Source organism: Coenobita brevimanus, chromosome 15, assembly GCF_032717465.1.
Source record: "Coenobita brevimanus isolate Jiangsu-jjx chromosome 15, ASM3271746v2, whole genome shotgun sequence".
Taxonomy (NCBI): domain Eukaryota; kingdom Metazoa; phylum Arthropoda; class Malacostraca; order Decapoda; family Coenobitidae; genus Coenobita; species Coenobita brevimanus.
In genome coordinates this window covers 13740909-13755788 of record NC_136968.1, presented here as the reverse complement: position 1 = coordinate 13755788, position 14880 = coordinate 13740909, and the positions used below count along the sequence as shown (strand labels likewise).

Here is a 14880-nt window from a genome sequence, read left to right as displayed (position 1 = left end):
CGACCTTCTCAAGTCCCGCCTTGTGCAAGAGATCGAGGATGTCTCAGTGAATCTTCTCTAGGACCAGGAAACCCACAAAGGAGTACACACACTCCAGCCTTATGTTGTGCCAGGCTGCACACCTCCTTCCATGCCACCATTGTGATGATGATGGCCTGCTTGATGTTGTAATTTCTCCAGAACTGCCCGCTCACCCCAGCGTCACTCAACCACATCATCTGCTTCATAGTGTGATGGAGGTTGCAGGCTTGAAGGTTGCAATGGTGCCCTGATCCATTGACTGGAGCAATTATTTTGTGTTGGGGTGCAGGTACTCCATTTTGATATTATCCACACAGCCCTCCATGCCCTCTACATGGCTTGGGGCATTGTCACCAGCAGGAGGAAATGGTTGGCAAGGTTACTCCTGCTGGCATATTCACCCAGGTTGGGGGACAGGTATTCTGCCATATATGGCCTGCAGAGTGCAGAGGTCAGCCAGGCCCCGAGATTATTCTTCAAAATAACCTCAGGGTTCTTCATGAACCCTGCCAGCACTCAAGGGTGTAGTGCCCGGAAGTGATAATGAATTGTATCTAGTTCATTTTATATGACCAAAAGTTCGGTTAAGTGAGAGTGTGTGGCCGGGGTATAGTTGTTACCATGCGGACGTGACCAGAACATAGATTAAGTTACCTAGTTGCTAAGTCATTTTTTTTTCCTACTGTAATTTATTAGTATTAAGTCTCTTTATAATATAAAAACTCGAGCGGATGGGAACAAGTGCCTACGGTCACGTAATCCAGCATAATGTATGCATGCGCAAAGTGATGAAGCATGATGATTTTCATTGTTTTTCGATGTAAGTACTTTGATATTATGTCTGTTTTTTCGGGTAATCGATTGTAAGGGGAAAGACATCACATTGAGTCTATCACGAGCCTGTAATAATAAAAATTTTAAATAGCGTAAGCTGTCATCCCCCCCTCCCCCTTTCCCTCACGCAGTTTTGGCATGTTTCACTCGCTTACCAGCCGGGATAGGTGATGGGTGGTCGGTACTGTCATCATCCCCCCCCGCCCTCCAAGGAATTTTGAAGTGTGTATCGGTGACACCATTAGCCATTGGAAGAGCGAGTCCCGAGTTTCCCGCTCACCTCCCCTGTATTCTTGAGCTGAATAGTGAGCTGGTCCAAGTGTGGAGGTCGACGTACCAGTGAGTGAGTCAAAATCCAAATGTGGAGGTCAAGGTACCAGTGAGTGAGTCAAAATTCAAGTGTGGAGGTCGAAGTACCAGTGAGTGAATCAAAATTCAAGTGTGAAGGTCAAAGTCCCAGTGGGTGAGTCAAGGTCCCAGTGCGTGAGTCAAGGTCCCAGTGTGGAGATCAAGGTCGGCAGTGGCAGAGGACTGTACCAGTGAACTATGTGCTCAGAGGGACGATTTGAAGAAACATATTGGACTGGGACAAAGGAGCTAAGTTTTGTGGATTTTATAGTAGGACCATATATATATATATATATATATATATATATATATATATATATATATGTATATTTTTGAACAACGTGCCAACTGATTCAGGTTTAATCTGTAAAGCAAGTAACTGGGGAAGATTTCTACCTTTTGGTCTTGTTAATACACATTTCCTCCCACTCGAACTTCATTGTTTGTATAACCCTTGAGAACCGGTGGTATAGAGCTTGCCTAGTACTGTAGTTGTTAATGTGCAACTTAGAAGCATTTTGGGAAATTGCGAAGGTTGGGCTTGGGTTGGCCAAGTTGGAGACTGGCCCCATCATTTTGGGATGCTACCATTCTTGACCACTTGAAATATAATAAACGCAACCGAAGAGGCCGCTAGTGGGAGAGAGTCTCCATCAGTCTGAGTTCCCGACCGTTCCAGCACACAGTGGTCATCAATAGTGACTTGATTTCTGTCCCTTTTGACCATGTAAAAGTGTGGATCGCAAAGGTGACAGTAAAAGGATTCTCCTAGTGGTAAACCAGGGGTTGCATGAGCTTCAGGTCCCTCCTCTGCATTCATACCAAGGAGGAGGGTGAGGCAGTCCCTAGCTGCCTTGAACCCTGGCACACATTGTTTTACCCTGGATATTTGTTTCCAGAATGGGCCCATCTCTTCAAAGTTTAACATCTGTTTTGGAGAGTATCCCCCATCCTTTGTCATTGCCTTCAGCTTTGCAGGGAAGGCCACAGCCACCACATGGCCTGCATTAGCAGCCACTCCATGCAGGGTCACATGTTTAACCACTGTCCACTGGGTAGCATCTATACACGTCACAATCGGGGTGCTACATGGCTGCCGGGTAGTGACTATACACACAAGTGTCTTCTTGCCACCATTTGAACCAGCAGCCATTTCATCTCACCACCAAAGGGTAGGGAGGGAGTCCCACCATAGCACACAGGCGAGAGTCAGTTTGTCCTGTGCTTTTGCCAGGTGTACAGTGATGTCTTCAGGTTCCTATTTGTCTGATTCCATCCGCTCCACCTGTAGCCATTTGCATCATCCACTTGTGCCAAGCCTTTTTCCAAGGATACTAGAAAAGGGCTTAGTGATAGTGCCATAAGGCATGCCTTGAATGTGTTTATTTAGGAGTGGAGAAGTTATCATGTTGGGAACAAAGCCATAGTTGGTGCTGTGGTCAGACGCATGAACACATCCTGCTCTTCCACCAAAAATTGGGATTTTCTTCCTCACATTATTACTCATCAATGCAGTGGCCTACAGACCTGGGGATACTTTCATTTGCAAGAGGAAAATTTGTTGAGTAATATGATCTTTATTTTGTTTCCCTAAGTGCTATTGTCATAAAAGACTAAATGTCATAAAAGACTTTGTATTACTTGTAGTGGAGTTTTATATATATTAGACTTGTGGACGAGCGGTTTTTATATCTTGGAGTAGCTTGTAGTAGATAATCTTCTTTCCCATTTGTCATGTAGTGACAGGAGAGGTAAAGAATAGTATGGGACTATTTTTATTTGTCTTGGAAATATTAACAAGTCTCTCACACAGAGCGAAGTATAGAGTCCCGCTAGCTATCTCTCTGTCTCGCTCTCGCTCCCTCTCTCTCTCTCTCAAGTTGCTAAGCCCTTCTCCCCACTCCTGCCTGTTCTATGGCCTGTCTCCCTCTCGACCTGCCTGTTCTGTGGCTAACCTCCGTCTGACCTCTCTTTCCTAAATTCTGGTGTAGCAGGGGTTGTATCATGTGTGTTCCTTGTGAGTGGAAAGTTCTAGAAGCCTGTGTGTGAGTATGTGTGTATGTGTGTGTATGGTCACTAGGCGCTGTCGTGTGCCTAATAAGCATTCCTTGAGTTAAGAGTGTGTAAGCATGTTTAGCATTGCTCGATTCTCGCAGACACAATACCTTCTCATCATCTGACTCCCTGCTTCTATCTGTCTCTCTATCTATCTATTTATCTATCTATCTATTATGATTTGTAATTATAATATGGAGTCCTAACATATTGCTCGGTTGCGCGAAAATGGCGTACCATCGACAGTTAATAGTCCTAACATATTAATACATATTATATACACATTATAATGACCTTATAAGTTAATTAAGTGAAATACATAATATTGTAAAAGTAACATAATTGTATGAATATTGTATACATATAATATTCATAGTAAATAGTGATTATTCAGTAATATTACATTTTAAACAAGTTGTATACATATTTGAATAAATGCATTAAAGTAAATTATTTAACTGTAATACAGTATGTACTTGGGTTATTGTATTGAAATGCATAATTGTGTTGGCCTTATAACTGTAGTTACATTTTGTTAATGCAACTGTTACATAAGTGTCTTGGCCTTAAAATTGTAGTTCAAGTTACATAAAAGTTACATCTTGTTAATGCAACTGTTACATAATTGGCAAAGTGTAACATAATGCAATCGTTTGTCGTTACATAATTGTTACATATTGTTTGTAGGTACATAATTGTAGTTAAAGTTACATAAAAGTTACATCCTGTTAATGTAACTGTTACATAAATGGTACATATTGTTTGTAGTTACATAATTGTAGCAAGTGTAACATAATGCAATCGTTTGTCGTTACATAATTATAATATGGAGTTACATAATTGTAATAATTGCAGTCCTAACATATGCTGCGGTCGATGATATGATGATGTGTCATGCCACTTGCTTGTAGAGACAACAATTTGCCTTTTTGTTTGTAGTTTATGTGGTATTTTGGCATATGTAGTAACACTTACACTTATTTTCATTTGTTTGGTATGTGATCCTACTCCATTTCTCTCTTTTTTCTTTCTTACTTTTTCTTTCTTTCTTTTTCTTTCTTTTTTTTTTTTTATGTTTGTATTGATTTTCTATAGTTTGTTTTTTTCGCTTGTGTACGCTTTTTCCATGTTGTTCATGGTTGCATAATTACTGGCTAATTTCCTTGGGATACTTTTTTAAAGTTTAGTTTATATTGCACAAATACTACTGAAAATGATATTATATAGTCCCATATTTTGTTATTTTATATAAAAAAATATATATACACTATATACAGTATTAACTATATACACTGACTTGTTGTTCACTTGTACCTATCGTGGGTAATATGTGTGTCAGCACTGTGTGGAAATCATTGTCTTCACGATTGTGTTGATGTTCACTCTTGCTAACGTCATTTGTGTTGGGCATTTTTTTTTTTTTTCCTAGTTTACCTTGTAACTTAATTTATATGTTTCCACTAGGTAGCTTTAATTAATAAATGTTTAATACAGTTCTCTTAATCGCTCACTGAGTAACTGTGATGGTATATTTTCTTTATTACTTTGCAGGTGTAATAATGTATAGTTGTATGTATGAAACACGTATTTTATGTAGGTATAAATGGTAACACTTGTTGGTAGTAAATAAATGTTATAATAAATGAATGAATATATACAGTGTAGAATATATATTGTTGGTGATTATTTAGTGTTTAAGTTATGCAGATAACTGAAGTAAGTATGTGTGTTTAAGCTGTAACTATACAACACATTTTATATGTTTGTGCAGAAGCTTATTGTCTATCACTGTGTATTGTATAAATGAAGTAACTATGTAACTCACTAATTTTTACCGTGGTGGGAATGGTGTGAGTGGTGGTGAAGGTGGTGTGTTGACTGACGTGGCGTCTTTTCAGCAAGCACGCATGATGACGTCGACTTTCCACACTGGTAGCTGTGGTGAGTGAATGAGTAGCGATGAGTAACTTGAGTGAAGATGAGTGAGTAAGATGAGTTGTGAGTCGTGTCTCACTCTTCGTTTGTTTGTTCCGTTTTTCTTTGTCGATGTTTTCTTGGTCCTTTTCTCTTGTGATTTACTCGTTATAGGATGAAGACTGCCGCTACTTGTAGGTGCGTGTAGAAGATTATACAGACGACGTAGAGTTGTTAACTGTAGTTGATTGTAGATGGTTGTAGTTCGCTGATTCGTCATAGAAATTGCAAGATCGTATCAATATTTTGTTAAACTACTTGCAAGGCGTCGTGTGATCTCTTCACCTCTGCATCAGCATGATGATCGTGGAGACGGAGGGGGCTGGTTGGAGAGAATACTGTCAGGAGCTGGTTGTAAGTTGTTGGTTGTGAGAGGTATTTTTTTGCTTTCAATCTTGATATTTTGTAGGAATTCATTGTTGATTCGTAGATGAGGTTCGTATACGTTCGCTGCTACCAAATGTCATAAAAGACTTTGTGATTCCTTTGTGGTTGAGTTATATATATATTAGACTTGTGGACGAGCGGTTATTATACTGGAGTAGCTTGTAGTAGATAATCTTCTTTCCCATTGGTCATGTAGTGACAGGAGAGGTAAAGAATAGTATGGGACTATTTTTATTTGTCTTGGAAATATTAACAAGTCTCTCACACAGAGCGAAGTATAGAGTCCCGCTAGCTATCTCTCTGTCTCGCTCTCGCTCCCTCTCTCTCTCTCTCAAGTTGCTAAGCCCTTCTCCCCACTCCTGCCTGTTCTATGGCCTGTCTCCTTCTCGACCTGCCTGTTCTGTGGCTAACCTCCGTCTGACCTCTCTTTCCTAAATTCTGGTGTAGCAGGGGTTGTATCATGTGTGTTCCTTGTGAGTGGAAAGTTCTAGAAGCTTGTGTGTGAGTATGTGTGTATGTGTGTGTATGGTCACTAGGCGCTGTCGTGTGCCTAATAAGCATTCCTTGAGTTAAGAGTGTGTAAGCATGTTTAGCATTGCTCGATTCTCGCAGACACAATACCTTCTCATCATCTGACTCCCTGCTTCTATCTGTCTCTCTGTCTATCTATTTATCTATCTATCTATTATGATTTGTAATTATAATATGGAGTCCTAACACTATACTTTCCAAGATATTAAGGTTTGAAAACAAGCAATTTCCGGGAAATTGCCTGTAGTGACGTGATGACGTTAAAAATAGCCCAGCATTTGGGGGTCAAGGCCAGCATTGGCATTAAATCACTCAAACCAACCTGTGCTGGCTTTGAATTCCTCCTTGGCCTTCATACCTGTCTTATGCCTGAGGCCCTTCCACAGATCAAGAACCTTACTGCAGATGTAAGTGCAGTGAAGAGGTTGCTTTGCTTGGTTTAGTTCATTAACCCACAGAGATGGGAGATGCCTAATCTCCTCCAGGATGGGTTCCCTTGCTGTGGTTAGTTCCCTTGCTGTGGTTAGTTGTTTAACAGTCAAGGAAGGCACATTCTGTAATGCTGCAATTACCACAGCATCCGATTTTAGTATGACCAAGACTTTGGATTGGGGCAGCTTTAGAGCATCAGTGATCTTGCTTGGTCCCTGCCCCTCCTTCTGGTGCTTAACAATGTCTAATTTCACATCAGGGGAAAGGCTACATTTATTAGCTTTGCCTTCGGCAGCATCAACAGCATCATGCTTTCCACTGGGGGTACCGCTGGACATTATTTCTAAGTTACGAGTTTCACTTGTTTTACACTCTGAAAGCTCTTTCTTAACTTGCTATTACACGCAACACTATTCATAACATACTTGCACTATTACTTGGCTATAGCGATAGTGTTGTGATGGTCTTATGCAAGTGAGAAAGTTAGGTAACTTGGGGAACGCAATGGATACATTCACTGGCGGGGGACATATGAGTGAGTGGGCAAGCAAGATAGGACTTTCAAAGGGTTGGTGCAAAGGACACTGTCTACGCAGACCCATGATGGAAGTTCTGCGAATATAAACACTGGACAGCTGTGTTGAGTCAGACAACTGATTATTGGCTTGCATGTATCATCGCCTTTGCTGGAGATTCTCAGAGGCGACTGTTGCAGTTATCATTCTAATGAACTCCGAAAAAGGGGTATAACTTTTGAATAATCATTGCAGCGATTCATCACATATTGAACTGACATATAATGAGAAGTGATACTATGTATGGTATCTAGTAAAAGTATCTGAGACTCACATTTTGCATGGTATGAGGTGCTACCCAAAAGTTCCAGAAACTTTGCTGAAGAAGGAAAAAAATTATGTCAAGTCCTAATCACCACCATCCACTTCAGTCTCCTTGGGTGTGCAGACATCGATCCCAGTGCTTTTACGATTGAAACATCAGTTTGTTCAGGACCTTCTGCAATTTTCTTGTGCATCTCCCCAGTGATGTCAGATCTTAGTTCTTTCAGCTGGATTTTCATTTTTGGGAAGAGGAAATCACAGGGAACCAAATTAGATGAGTAGGGGGGGTGAGGGACAACCAGCGTGCTTTTTGGTGCCATAAACTGCTGAACAAGAAGGGTGTGTGTGGAGGTGCATTGTCATGGTGAAGCACCCATTTGTTTTATGTCGCATATCTGGATGTTTTCACCATACGTTGCCAGACAAAATGCGTTGGTAAGTTCCATACAATAGGCTAAGTGTCACAAACATTGTGGATTGTCCTCCTGCAATCTTCAAAGATGGTTGCATGAACTTTAACTACATTGTCAGGTGTTAAACTGTTGAAAGGGTGACCAGAATGTGCATCTTCATCTGTTGACGTTCTTCCATGATAGCCAGATGCCATAATCCTATAAACCATTTGACTATGAGTTGGTTATTTTATGGGAAGGGTTAATAACCCTCTGTCAACCCACTTGTTGACATGTAGGGAACACGTATGATTGGTTATATGTTGCCATCCAGCGTTGTAAATGGTTTCCTGGCTTGCAGGAACCCATTAGGTTTGTCACTCAGTGTAAAGCTACCTGGAAAGGAAAGAAGAGTAATTGAAGTGACTGAAGAGTTGGGAGAAATAGGAAGAGAGGAGGGTAGACACAGTAAAAGGATGATAAAGGTGAAGGAAGAAGTAGGCAACACTACCTCAAGTGAGTGGATGATGGTCACCACCATCTGCAACCGTAATTTTTTTTTTTTCATGTGACTGACTCTGGGCATAGGCTTCACAGCCTGCTTTCAGGGCCCAGTAGTCCTCCTATGTACCGCACACCTCTACATGTCACCACTTCGGCACTAACACCCACCGTCCATACTGAATACATGCTAGGGCTGTCTCATACAGGACTGGTGTATTGGTATTAGCGGGGGTATTTTTACGACGTCAGCGGCTCTTCTGGTAGATCAGTAAAGTCTGATATTTATGAAATTCAAATCCTTAAACTGTTCCTTGCCCCAGCGGGATTTGAACCCGGGTCCGTTAGGACTGCAGACCAACTCTCTACCAATTGAGCCACCGCTTCCCCTGTTTTTAAAATCCTTAAACCAGTTGTAGGTTTGACTAACCCCCAGACCAGTGTCACCAAATCCTTGTTTTAACATGTTATGAGTTTCTGCTGTGTTCTTCCCAAGTTTCATGCAAAACTTGATGCTCACATGTTGCTCTTTCACGTCCGCCATTGTTGAGATCACAAATTTCGTGAGCTTACCCAAACACAACAATAAAAAACATACCCATGCAGCAAATGCATCCACCTTGCACAGCACCACTTGACACACTAACAAATAAAGGGTGCATGCACTTCCACCTAGCAACCACGCACCGTACTTTAGGGTAGCACCTCGTAACCACCTTACCTGCCTTACGTTTGGCAGCCAAACATTCCTCTCTGTTACCACCCCGTTTCCTTTCAAGGAAAAGTCATCTTTTCCCCTTAACTACAGCTTCAACACCTTCATCCCACCACCTTGTTATCTTATGTCTTGGAGGGCACCTTTTCCATTCACAAACAGAATCAGTAATTCTCAAGGGCTTTGTAGAAAAAAATACAAACAACATAATGAATACTTATTTATTTATTTATTTTTTGCAGCTAATTGTAAGCAAAACACATTGTTGTTTCTTTTTCTACTTTCCTGTCTTATGTGATGCACTGGAACTTGATTGATATAATTTGTCTTATTTTAGGAGGATTGTTGGACCAGGAAGATGTCAAACCAAAGCAGGAAAGCCCCTTTAAATCGCTGAACGAGATTGCACAAGAAAGCCTCATTAATTGGTCAGAGAATGAGGTGGAGAGGGAAGCCAGTGAGCAAAGGGAGAGAAGTATGCTGAACCAGACAAGCACAGAGAAGCTAGATGTCATACTGGAAGATGAAGCCTTGAAGAATGACAGGAAAGGTAGAAGTGATAGGAAACTGTGGGACTCAAGTGATGGGTTCAGCTGTAGTGGAAATGTAGATGATAAAACCCTGCTGGAATGCAATATTTCAACAAAAATAGCAGATAAACTGGGGAGTGAAGTTGATGGTAGCCAGGAACTGAAGCATGACAAAGACAGTAAAAACGAAAAGAAAGCAACTGAAGATGAAGCTGGTGCTGCTCTTGTCAAAGACCTAAATAAGCTGAAAATAGTGTCAGATGAAATGCAGGACACCTCAGAAACCAGTGTGCACCGCCAGGAAATAAGTGATAAAAATGAGAATGAGAGTAAGCTGGAACAGCCTAATCCACTGCTTCCGGTTTTTGAGGTAAGTTGTTAATAACCATACAGCATTTTTAAGCATTTTGCTTATTAGGCCATGGCTCCTTCTGAAACATGCTGTTGTTAATCCAGGTGTCTAGATTGCTGTACAGGAAACTTCCCATATGGGCTTCTTTCCCCATTGTCCTTAATTGCTTATCTTTATGGATGGACAGTGTAGATTCCTGGCGATTTATTGGGATAAGACCCTCCATCAGAATATGGTCATTAAGGGTCTTATTTCAAGGGTTGGTTAAGTTTATTTGCATACAAAATACCACCGAGGGGAAAGTGAGCACTGGTAGTGATTTGCCTGAAATGTCGTATCCTTAAACTTGAGGATAGGATGATGCATGGATAAATGTACAGTTTATGATAGTGTGATATTCACTAGATGGTAGATGACAACACCAACTGCAGGTATCCTGTATGTAACGAAGGGATTCCGTAGCCTAAAGTTGTAGTGTTAAGTAGTTTAGCAAAAAGCAGAAATGTTGTAAGATAGGTTCAAAAGGGATATGTTGCCAGAAGTCCCAGTGTTTGCCCGATGAGGGATAACTTTCATCTAACTCCGGTTGAAAACAAACTTGAATGAAGTTCATAGCCACCTAAAACACCATATATTGTACTACCTGTGTAAGCCACTGTAGATAGCTGTGTTATTAAGCACAGAACATGATGAAATGATAATATTATGAACACTTGACTAGTCCAGGTAACAGGCTGTATTATTATCATTGTCCTTCCAGAGACTGGAATACAGCAGCTGCTGGGTGGCCACTTATACATTCACACTAACCACGATCACAATAGACACATATGTTGTGGTGTTGGTGGCTAGTCAGTAACAAATGCAATTTAAACCCTGCTGGACTGATTCTTTATAAAGTAGTTTACCTCCCCTGGGTCATTGTTTCATAAGCATTGTATTTTGTACCTCATAAGGATTGCAGCGTGGCCCGTGCAAACTTTCATTGTGCCTCACGTGAGGTCAGCAGCTTGGCAAGGGTTAATACAGCGTTCATATATATCTCCCATTTTATAAATTTGTATTATAGCTAATGCATTAGATGTTCCATTCATTGCTTGTATTATGCTCTGCATTATGCAGTTTACTAAGAAATGTTGAAGTGTTGGGTACCGTATGAAGAGTAAGAAGCTGTAGTGGCTTGATGGTAACGTATTCTTCTCTCAGTCTATGTGCCAAGAGTTGAGTTCAAGCCCATGCCGTTGCACACATTTAAAGTGGGTGCTGGTAGTATGCTTGCATGTGTTTGTACGCTGCTGGCGGCAGATGACATACACAGATTCTGACACACACAACTTAGCACATCCACTTTCAGGCGGTAGGTGGTGACTACCATCATCCTCTCACTTGGTTTATGGCAATGCTGCCTACTTCTTCCTTCACCCTTATCATTGTTTCCCTGTGTCTACCCTCCTCTATTCCTGTTTCTTCCATCCTTTCTGTCACTTTTTATTGCAGTACTCATCTTCACACTTCAGGAGGTTCAACACTAAATGGCAGGCCTAATGATTTCCTGTAACCTGGGGTAGTAACCATATAATAAACAAATAATGAGGGCATCCCTGTATCGGTCCTGTCAGGGTGCTCTGAGGCCACTGCCACCGCCACTGGCCATGGCTATGGGTTCCAGACCTCATGCCTGGCCTTGTGCAGGTGGGGCCTGTGGTGTGTCTCCTGCTTTGTTTACCAATTTATGACAAAAAATGAGAAGAAAAAGCAATAATAAAAGCAAGCCTGAGGAGATCAAACCACACAAGGGCGTCAGAGTGGCATTATGGAATGTGGATAGTTTGAATGATAGAGTGGGGGAAACTCTAAAGGCGATGAGTAGGAAGCGGGTGAATATTGGGTATGTACAGGAAGTCAGGTATAGGGGAGACTCTACCATAATTATTGCTGGGAGGGACTGGAGGTATAAAGTACTTTGGCACGAAAGTGTAGTCAGATATGGTGGTGTTGGTGTGCTGGTTGAATTTAAGTGGGTGGTATGTGTCATGAATATAATGAGAGTGAATGAAAGTATTATAACAATAAAAATATTGCATGAACCATGATTTCAGTTATATCAGCGTATGCTCCACTGGCTGGCTGGGTGATTGGGATAATGTGATACATGTGGTAAGTGGTGGGGGATGATTAGATTCTAGTTTTGGTGGGGGACTTGAATGGTCATGTGGGTGAAGCAGCTGAAGGAAATGAGGGGGTACATAGAAAATGTGCATACGGTACAAGAAATGTAGGGTTTGGGGAGGCAATGAACATGATTGTGTGCAACATACATTTTAGGAATAGAGAGAGTAGGTTGATTACATATGAGTCTGGGGGAAACAGTAGCCAGATTGACCATTTCCTGCTCAGGAGGGCTGATAAGAGGTTGGGGACGGATGATCAAGTTAAAGTAAATGAGGAGTGTTTGCAGCAACGCAAAATATTGGTATGTGACCTGGTGCTTAAGGAGTGGGTTGTGAAGAAAAGGACCTATGCACCTAGAAGGAAGATATGGAAGTTGAAAAACCAAGCAGTAAGAGATGCCTTCTATAACAAGATAAGTCAAGTAGTGGCTGAACAGGGAACTGTTGATAGGAGTGTTAATGAACAGTACAGAGCTAGCAAGAACAAAATCATGAGGTCACAGATTCAGTGTGTGGATGGACAAGGGACCCTCCAAGACATAAGGTAACATAGTGGTGGGGGATGATGGTGTAGAAGCCACAGTTAAGGAGAAAAGAAGACTTTTTCATGAATGGAAAAAGGTGTTAACAGAAAGCAGCCAAGTGTAGGGCTAGAAATGAGGTATACAAGGCAAAAGCTGAGTCTTGGAGACTTTTACTGGATAAGCTAAATAGTGTTGAAAGGAAGAATAGGGTGTTTAAGGTAGCAAATCATATGAAGAGAGAAAACAAGGATACCGTAGGTGAAAAACATCTGAAGAATGATGAAGGAAAGGTAGTGGATGACAGTGAGGATTTAACCCTTTGATGTTCCGAAGATACGTTTTTGTGTAATTTCAAATCCAACCTCAGAGATTCTGATGATGCGTTTATGCATCATTTTAAGATACTTTTGTATAATACTGTATTCACCATAAATCTCGTTTAAGCATCATAACAAAGAGACTCGAGTGTGTCGTCACGGAATGCTTGCTCTACGTGTGGCTGCTGGTCTGACTCATGGCTTTGTCTCTTTTTTTATTCTTGGCAGATATTTTACTACAGTAAGGCATAAAATTTTTGGCTTTTGCCTGAATTCAGCTCATCATTCTGACTTCTTATTTTCTTCATTTTCCTTTTTTTTGAACATTTTACAATAAAGTACAACTATTCAGCTTTTAATTGACACAGAAACCAGCATTCTATCATAGAAATTATATTTACACAGACCAATCAAAGAAAAAGATTGCTAATTGAATACAGGTACAGTATACCCCAATATACAATACAGTATACCTAGATGTGATGCCCTGATTTTTTTTTTTTTTTTTTTTTTTTTTTTTTAAGTGTGTCCAATTCTGGGTATAGGCTTCACAGCCTGCTCCCAAGGCCCGGTAGCCTCCTACATGCCATACATCTCTACATGGCTTAGTGATGGGGGGGTAGAAATACCACCAAACCCTGCCCAATGATGGCCAAACCCCCATTTAACTTTGGGTTTATATTTTTTTTTTACCGATTTTAGTGATATTCAGACTTATTAGTTGGGGTGAACATTGTCATTTTGGGGTATAGTTTACTGAGTTTGATATTTTCCTGACTTATATTTGATGATTTTCATATTTTATTTTTGGGTTAAGGTGAGTTATAAACTGTTGTTAGGCATAGTTTACTTGTCTTAAAGCTATTTGGGATTTAGGTGAGCCAGAAACTTGTTTCTGGACTCATTTGGGTGGGTTTAGGACTTGGATGGAGGGGAAACCTAAGGCTCAAAAGTGCATCCCTGTACTATGCGTGTTAAGTCTACGCCAATATACGATACCCTGCCTGCCTAGTGATGGGCTTTTACTCAACCAATTGCATCGATAAACTGGGTTATACCTCCATGTGGCTGGGAATCATACAAAATCGTTCATGTTTTTTCTTTATGCAGTAGTATGCATAAATAGCCATAAACTATACATCATTGTAAAGATAATTTATTGTACTTTTGCATGGGTTAAGCCAGAGTTATATATCTTCATTAGTTTTGTTTTTGCCTAATATTTCTCTATGGAAGTTATGAAATTTTTAGTTTAGTTTTGTTTTTGCCTAATATTTCTCTATGGAAGTTATGAAATTTTTAGTTTTTGCCTAACTTCAACTCATCATTTTGACTTTTTTTTGTTTTCTCTTTTTGAATATACTGCAATAAAGTACAACTTTTCAGCTTCAAAATGACACCAGAACCAGCATCCTGTCTTAAAAAGTGTATTTGCACTGACCAGTCAAAGAAGATCACTAAGCAAATATACCGCTGAGAATCATTTAAAAAAAAATGTGCATCTTTTTCCTTCTGCTTTACCACGCAACAAATGAAGAAATAACCATAATCTCTGTACCATTGTTAAGGTACTTTATTGTAGTTTTGCATGGTTTAAATCAGAGTTATTTATCTTTAACCCCTTAACCGCGGGGCGTCACTTTCGTGACGCTTGGGAGCAAGGGATCATACCGCGGGGCGTCGCTTTTGTGATTCTGTGTTATTTTGAATTCACCCGGGCTTCCAAGTGGGGGCTTGTATCATCTATCAGTACTGCCAATGTCCAACACTAGTCAGCACTCCTAATCTCATCTGTACTCCCATCCATTGTTGACAATTTAGCCATTTCTCCCCGTTCTTGACTCCCCTCCCTACCCCCCCTCCATTACCCTATCCTCTCGCCTGCCCGGCCGTGCTACGCTAAGTAAATCTTCCCTGGAATTTTTCACTGATTTCATCCATTGAAATAAGCCCTATG

At 40.7% G+C, this 14880-nt stretch overlaps 1 protein-coding gene across 1 annotated transcript in view; it reads left to right on the top strand.

The window, feature by feature from the left end:
* The window catches only part of LOC145390675 (putative RNA polymerase II subunit B1 CTD phosphatase rpap2), a 206318-nt gene that overhangs the window by 80926 nt on the left and 110512 nt on the right, over nt 1–14880 (top strand). The window contains exon 5 of the mRNA XM_080265468.1: nt 9367–9929. Within this exon, the coding sequence (XP_080121594.1) occupies nt 9367–9929 (563 nt within the window). The remainder of the gene's footprint in view (nt 1–9366; nt 9930–14880) is intronic.